Below are 8,157 nucleotides of genomic sequence, written 5' to 3'. Positions count from 1 at the left end.
AGACCGTCGGACTTTCTTTTGATATGAGGCCACCGATTTTCGCATTACACCATATAGACAGTGGAGAAGACACTGTCTATGATTACACCAAAGTTTAGATCAAGGTGTATATGCACCAAAAGTACTGTCATCCTCGGCTATATGTTCGGCAACCTTCGGAGAGTAGAACCGAGGTCTTGGTACAAGACTAGTGTAAATGCTTTCAAATAAATTATCATAGTAACTTACCTCTACAGCTGTTTTTCACTAAGATAAAATGAAACAAACACTGTCGAATAATGATGAATCCCAAAATATGAGATTTTCATGAGTCTTACAACCGAACCAGAAAGACTATAGAGTTTTAATAGGAAGCATGATGTTTTTTTTACATGACGTCGTTTTTATTACGAATTACACAAACAAAATGCAGGCACTGATTAGTGTACACGCACATGAAATGTTATATTTTGTCTCACTGTGAACACAAATAAACAGTTTTGTATTTGTATATCTTCCTTGTATTACCGGACACTGAGGTTGATTTGTGTTCACAGTAGTATCATTTTATATACTCGTGTGTTATCAGTACTGTCTCCGCAGTTTGTTTTATTCAATGTGTATCAAAAAACGACATTAAATACACCATTACTGTCTAATTCAAACTGAGTTGTCACTCTAGATCTGGTTTGGTAGTACACATCGATTTTTTCTCCAGGGCAAAGCAACTGGATGAAACATTGTGTCCATCGTGAATGGTTGTTAGTCATTGTCCCCAGTGCCTCATTGCACCAATGTGAAATGTTTGACACAGAATCTCAATGCCACATCTGCTTTTTCAATTCTGATTCATTCCCATTTTATATAGGTATTGAACATCAGGATTTATCGCTCTACAGTGGCGAAGTTGCTGTTGTAGCATCTTCAAGTAAGACAGTGCAAGTCGTCATCGACTCGTCAATTGGCAAAGAAACCAGATTTTCATTTGCTTATCTTGGAAGCACTGCCATAGAGGTCAAGGTGACGTCACCAAATGGTGGCGTCATTGCCAACGGTGACAGCCAATACATGCTGGATACAACTTTTCAAGTAGTGACGATACGTATTTCAGGAATTGCTCAGGTAAGTCTGATAGAATACAGGAGAGAGAGAGAGAGAGAGAGAGAGAGAGAGAGAGAGAGAGAGAGAGAGAGAGAGAGAGAGAGAGAGAGAGAGAGAGAGAGAGAGAGAGAGAGAGAGAGAGAGAGAGAGAGAGAGAGAGAGCGAGAGAGAGAGAGAGAGAGAGAGAGAGAGAGAGAGAGAGAGAGAGAGACAGACAGACAGACAGACAGACAGACAGACGGACGGACGGACGGACGGACGGACGGACAGACAGACAGACAGATATATATATATATATAGATAGATAGATACAGAGACAGAGTCAGACAGAATCAGACAGACAGACAGACAGACAGACAGAGATATCATACTTTTCCATGCCATTTTGCTCGCTGTCTACAGACTGGTACATGGAGTGCAGAAATAACCAACCCAGATAGCTTTGATCAAGGTGTTAAAGTCAGTATAACATCCAAGGCATCTGATCCAAATATAAAACCAATCGCTACCAAGGCTTTCTGGAGCAATGGAGACGTCACTCCACCTGAGAAAATCAGCCTACACGTTGCGGTATCACAAGGTTAATAAAATCAGTCGCTACGTTTATGTCTCACAGGCTTAGAAAATAGAGAGAGAGAGAGAGAGAGAGAGAGAGAGAGAGAGAGAGAGAGAGAGAGAGAGAGAGAGAGAGAGAGAGAGAGAGAGAGAGAGAGAGAGAGAGATGTACCTCGCATATTCATAACTTACTATGTATCTGTAGGAAGCAAGCACTTATAGGAGTAATGAATTTGCATTGGGCATCTAATAAATATTCATGTATGTTAAGACCCATCATGCAATGGTGCAGCATTGAAAGACCAATAAAGGTGAAAATGTGAAAACATGAAATTACTCCCAAATACACATGCAGAGTTTATATAAATATCTCTATTCCCTGGCTCAAGCCATGTAGTGTTTCCATCTGAACCAATGACTTCTTTTATTTTCAACTTTCAGGATATTCTCCGGTTCTCAACGCACTAGTAAGTGCATTCATTGATAGGCCAACAGGAGGATCCTACGCCTTAACACCACGTGATGACGGTAGTGGTGCCGATATTACACAGAATGATGGGATATATTCGTCATATTTCATAAACTTCGAAGGATCTGGAAAGTACAATGTCAAGGTGACAAGCAACATTCCCAGTTTTATTTTAGTTTTAACTACTGCCTAGACGGATATATAGATAACTAGCGAGATCGACAGACAGATAGGTGGGTGGGGAATACAAAGATACAGAGTAGACTATGGGACATACATACATACATTCATACATACATACATACATACACACATACATTCACACATACATACATACATACACACATACATACATACATACTTACACACATACATACACACATACATATATATATATATATACATACATACATACATATGCATGCATGCATGCATACATACATACATACATACATACATACATACATACATACATACATACATACACACACACACACACACATACATACATACATACATACATACATACATACATACATACATACATGCATGCATACATGCATACATGTATACATGCATGCATGCATGCATGCATGCAGGCAGGCAGGCAGGCAGACAGAGAGGCAGACGAATTGTGTTTATCAGTTTGGAATCTTTGTAAACCTTTGTAAATCATGGATACTGAAAGTTCTGGGCCAACTATTAACTTCAATCCTTCTGGATAACACTTATAGGTAAACGTCATCCAACAATCCACAACAGTTATTAGTCCTGGTAGACTCCTTGGTGACGGTGGAATAATCGTTCCTGATGCTGACACTGGGGAAGTTATTCCTGATGTCCCGACTGAAGATTTCCAAAGAGTTGCCAATGGTGGAAGCTTTTCGTGTAAAAGCTATTTGTGTAAGTAAACCCCTATACAGATTACCGAACACAAAATGGCACACAAGATAAAATGTATTCTTGTTATGCGCATGCCCCACGAAACTGTTATGTGATTGGTCCAGATATATTCGACATTGAAGTCTACTTCACATTACAAAGAGACAGTCTACAATTGTGAACAAACTGTTCAGTGAGTATTTGTAAGCTTTCTCCGGGAGTCCCCCCCCCCCCCCCCCAGTAAAGTAAATAAAAAATCGCACTCGTCTTCAACTTAGTAATTTAGACAATACTGTGTATCGTTTACAGGTTCAGCTGGAGATGTTTATCCACCAACCAGAATAATTGATCTTACTGTTATTGACACAACATTGGAGTCGATTACAATTCAATTCACTGCACCAGGTGATGACTTAGATCAAGGCAATGGTAGGTCACAAAAATATACTCTATCTGTATTCTCTACATATTTCTAAGATTGGACGTCAGCATATACTCAGTGCTCCAACTTCAATTTTATAGCTACGTCTCCTTTCCCATTATTATACTCAGATAACTACATGTTCACTCTGTGGAAAAAATACAATTGCATACATCAGACCGTGGACAAACGTTGGAGGAACCTGTTACAAACATGGAAAGTAAACAACTGAATTGGATTAATAACATTTGACCCAGCATGTTGGAAGTACTGCAACTTTTATTATTTTCCATCATTTGATAAGGTCAGTTTTATGGCCACTTTACATAATTCACAAACAAATTTCCAGTTTCCCTGGCATTTCATGTACACATAAAGAGGCAATAGAACTGTTCTTATCTTAGTGAACATATCTAGAGACGTTTTGTACATCCTTTGACACATTAGTTTTGCATACATTTGCATATATTTGCATATATATTTGTATACATATTTGATCATTTTGGTCTTTACAGCATCTCTTTATGAGATTTGGATATACGATGATTTCAATATTATGTTGACCAAATTCAACACAACTGAGAAAATCGAAGATCATCACGTGACTATGGGAAATTTATCTTTGCCTAGTATGGCTGGTGAAAAGGAGACATTCACCATACAAGTAGTTCCTCATTTTGGTAAGTAAATAAATCAAAAATATAGTTTCCAATCATCATCATCATCATCATCATCATCATCATCATCATCATCATCATCATCATCATCATCATCATCATCATCATCATTCATCATCATCATCGTCGTCGTCGTCATCATCACCACCACCACCACTCTCACCACCACCACCACCATCATCATTATCATCATCACCACCACCACCACTCTCACCACCACCACCACCACCACCACCACCACCACCATGACCATCATCATCATCATCATCATCATCATCATCATCATCATCATCATCATTTTAATGTTGATCGTTTGACTTCCAGACTACAAAGTGTACGTCATCGCCGTGACAGCCGTGGATGACGAGGATAAAAGATCACCCTTGTCCAACATTATAACCGCTAAAACAGCTGATCCTGACGAGAGTTACCTGTTAGTCATCTTACTCACCGTCCTTGTTGTAGTAACCTTGGCGCTGGTCGTCGGGATCTGTGTTTACTGTCTGAAGAAATCTAATAAGCCGAAAGTTGTCCCAGTGGCATAAGACAGGATAGTCAGCTGACAATATGAGATTTACATCTATTATGTAAATTCCTTGATGTATTAAACCTAGACAACTAATACTCACATAGTTTACAACGATATGGTCTACAGCAGAAACGGGGTCCGTCGGTGTGGCATTTCACTCATAGGCGATATGAGTGAAATATACATGTAACTGCTGGCTGAATAATAAGTGTAACAAGTTTGGTAGATTTGTACACTCCATTTCAAGTTACCATTCACCGGCTTTGTTTGATATAACTACACAGAAACCAATAAGAAATGGTATAGTCTACACCAAGATAGAAAGATTGAAATGTCTTGCTACATTTTGTCTACTATGAAATAAACTTTGAACCATTGCAACTAGACGCAGACACACGGGCGCCAATGTTTTGATGTCTCCATTTGATTTCTGCATGGTGACACATTGATTGATTTAGTTCATTCAATTTAGACAAAACGTCACAAGAAACTGAATTCATTCAATCTCGCTATCTTCAAGTGTAGCCACTGTGCTACTTGTTTGTTATTGGTTCTGTGTATCAAACAGAGTCTGTGAGCGGAAACTTTAAACTGTTTATACATGACATTTATTGTACCCTTGAACATGATAGGTTTATCATACCATTATTCTCTATCAGATTTTTATACACTAATGTATGAAAACACCTTGCTATGACAAAAACAACCAATAATTATCAAAAATGTCCCTTGAATTTGTGAAAATATTAATGTGTATGGTAGTAAATAACATCTATAAATAGTACTTGTAAACATGATGTTTATAATGACGAAACATTTTGTTGGGAAATCTTCCTGTAAAAATGAAAGAATATGTAATATGGCGACAAATATGATAATAACTGTATGATAATATGATATAATTAATGATAACATTAACACTGTAACTGTATAAAATTGAACTAATAATGTTTGTATAAAAATGACAGGGAGACACTTTGTCTCCTACAGATAAGTAACATTATCACCTTGATTTACTCCTTGCAATGATGAGATTATGTGATTAGGCAAAATAAAAGAAATATTGTGTTTCCGATAATTCGAGTTGAAGCCGCCGATCCTAAACATTTTTTTAATTCCATGTAAACTTTCTTGCCGGAGTATCTTCGGTCATTTTAAAAAGAAAACCCAGAAAGACATCGTCGCAAACCTCTCAGCACCGTCGAAAACGCGCCGTTCGTCATTTCGCAGTATGGCGGAAGAAATAACAGCTCTGGTTTGCGAGAATGGAGAAAGCAGATCTTTTAAGACTGTTGTGATTAAAGTTGAATTCATACAAAATCAGTTTGTATCTTGAGGCTTTCGTCTACATCACATTAATTGTCTTCATTTACTTCTTTTACACCGTGACGTCATCAAACTATCAAAGTATTGTGAACAATGTGTATCTTGTATTAGAGTTGAAGTAATTACTCAAACAAAAACTAAGGATAATATTCCGACCTACCTACCCTTTTTTTCTGAAGCCATGTTATCGGAAACTAATATTTCTTTTTAATTTTTGCCTAAAATATTGACATTTACATTGAATTAGTTTCTAAAGTGGATATGAATGACAAGGGGTGATTGTAAATCACGATATTACTTGAAAAATAATATAAAACAGTATCAACCAAGTCCATAAATATAACTCAATAAATTGCAAAAAGCTGAAAAGGTGTAAAAAGTTTGTTAATGTACGTACAATAACCAACATTTTACGCAGGCTTTGCCCCTTTTTGTTTTTGAGTTATCATCAAACACTTGATATGTTACGCCAAAAAAGAAAAGTTTCTGGTCAGAGGGCGCATCACTTAAAATACCCTCACATCGGTCTTTTTTTCGTATTTGTCCAGCCCATGCAGTCTGTAGATCTGGGGACTCGGAGGGTGAGGGGGAACACAGTGAAGACAACTGCAGAGCCAATCATGAACAAGCAAATGACATCTGCCCCATATATACACTTGCTCTAAAGTACTAAAAAGAACAGTCACTGCTATAAATAGTAGACTGAGTGACAGGTTTGTTGAGAATAAAAAAAAAAATTCGTGTCGTCTCACCACTTTTAATAGACAAGATGTCCTGACCAGAAATAATTCTTTTTTTGGCCTTATTTCATATTTCATATTTTTCACGTCGAAAATAACTATATTAAATAGTTCTTTTATGATAATGTAAAAATAAACACCAAATTTTCATAGATATTGAAATTTTAATTTAGAAAACGTTTAATATATGTTAAATAATATAGACAATCGTATAAACAGCACTGTGTACAGATTTACTTCAATATTATGATTTTATAACCGTCAATGTACATATTAAATGACCTTCTATTTCTCGGTTAGAGAGTTCCATAGTTTTGGCCAACGTACAGGTGGCGAAAGCTCTCATTCATCGCTCAAAAATAGTTTGTGTTTGTGTTTGTGTTTGTGTTTGTGTTTGTGTTTGTGTTTGTGTTTGTGTTTGTGTTTGTGTTTGTGTTTGTGTTTGTGTTTTCGTTTGTGTGTTTCTGTGTCTGTGTCTGTGTCTGTGTTTGTGTTTGTGTTTGTTTGTTTGTGTTTGTGTTTGTGTTTGTGTTTGTGTTTGTGTTTGTGTTTGTGTTTGTGTTTGTGTTTGTGTTTGTGTTAACTTGTCCATAGTTGATCTGCCTATGTCATAATTTTCTGGCCATTCAGATTGTGTCAGTGGCGCACCTGTTTATCACAAAAACTGACAGACTCTTTTCAAGGTGGCATGATCAAGATTTCAACAAACCTTTAACTTTGGTATAGTTTATCATCTCAAGGGGGCATCATTACAGTGACATTCGCACACATTACAGACATCTTGGGGCGAACCGAGGTCAATGTTTTTAACACTTCTGTAGCATGGACCGTACACTGTCTTGTTTTATGTTTCGTCCTGTCTGTCTGTCTGTCTGTCTGTCTGTCTGTCTGTCTGTCTGTCTGTCTGTCTGTCTGTCTGTCTGTCTGTCTGTCTGTCTGACCATCCGTCTGTCTGTCTGTCTGTCTGTCTGTCTGTCTGTCTGACCATCCGTCTGTCCGTCCGTCTGTCCACCTGTCCATCCGTCCGTCCGCCCGTCCGTCCGGCTGTCTGTCAGTCTGTCTGTCTGTCTGTCTGTCTGTCTGTCTGTCTGTCTGTCTGTCTGTCTGTCTGTCTGTCTGTCTGTCTGCCCATCCGTCTGTCCGTCCGTCTGTCTGTCTGTCTGTCTGTCTGTCTGTCTGTCTGTCTGTCTGTCTGTCTGTCTGTCTGTCTCTGTCTGTATGTATGTATGTCTGTCTGTTTGTCTCTCTGTATGTATGGCTAAACCAGATTTTTATTTTGTTAAAAAAAAATAAAGTACAATTTTAATATTATGTGAAAATAGAAATCTTAATCCAAATTTAAAAATACAAACTTTAATACGTGGTTATGTGGTTATTGCATATAAACGAAGTAAATCAATAAGACTGAAAATTGTTATCAAGATGGAAAGTATATTTTACAATTGACATGTAATTGTTTTGAAGGAGAATAAAGACCT

At 37.6% G+C, this 8,157-nt stretch overlaps 1 protein-coding gene across 1 annotated transcript in view; it reads left to right on the top strand.

The window, feature by feature from the left end:
• LOC144448249 (calcium-activated chloride channel regulator 1-like) overlaps positions 1–8,157 on the top strand; it is a 23,618-nt gene extending 15,461 nt beyond the window's left edge. Inside the window, exons 11-17 of the mRNA XM_078138421.1 lie at positions 848–1,101; positions 1,483–1,660; positions 2,077–2,249; positions 2,839–3,007; positions 3,296–3,415; positions 3,923–4,087; positions 4,409–8,157. Of these exons, the coding sequence (XP_077994547.1) occupies positions 848–1,101; positions 1,483–1,660; positions 2,077–2,249; positions 2,839–3,007; positions 3,296–3,415; positions 3,923–4,087; positions 4,409–4,629 (1,280 nt within the window). The 3' untranslated portion in view covers positions 4,630–8,157. The remainder of the gene's footprint in view (positions 1–847; positions 1,102–1,482; positions 1,661–2,076; positions 2,250–2,838; positions 3,008–3,295; positions 3,416–3,922; positions 4,088–4,408) is intronic.

This window comes from Glandiceps talaboti, chromosome 17 (genome assembly GCF_964340395.1).
Source record: "Glandiceps talaboti chromosome 17, keGlaTala1.1, whole genome shotgun sequence".
In the NCBI taxonomy this organism is placed as follows: Eukaryota; Metazoa; Hemichordata; class Enteropneusta; family Spengelidae; genus Glandiceps; species Glandiceps talaboti.
This window is presented reverse-complemented; position numbering and strand designations above follow the sequence as displayed.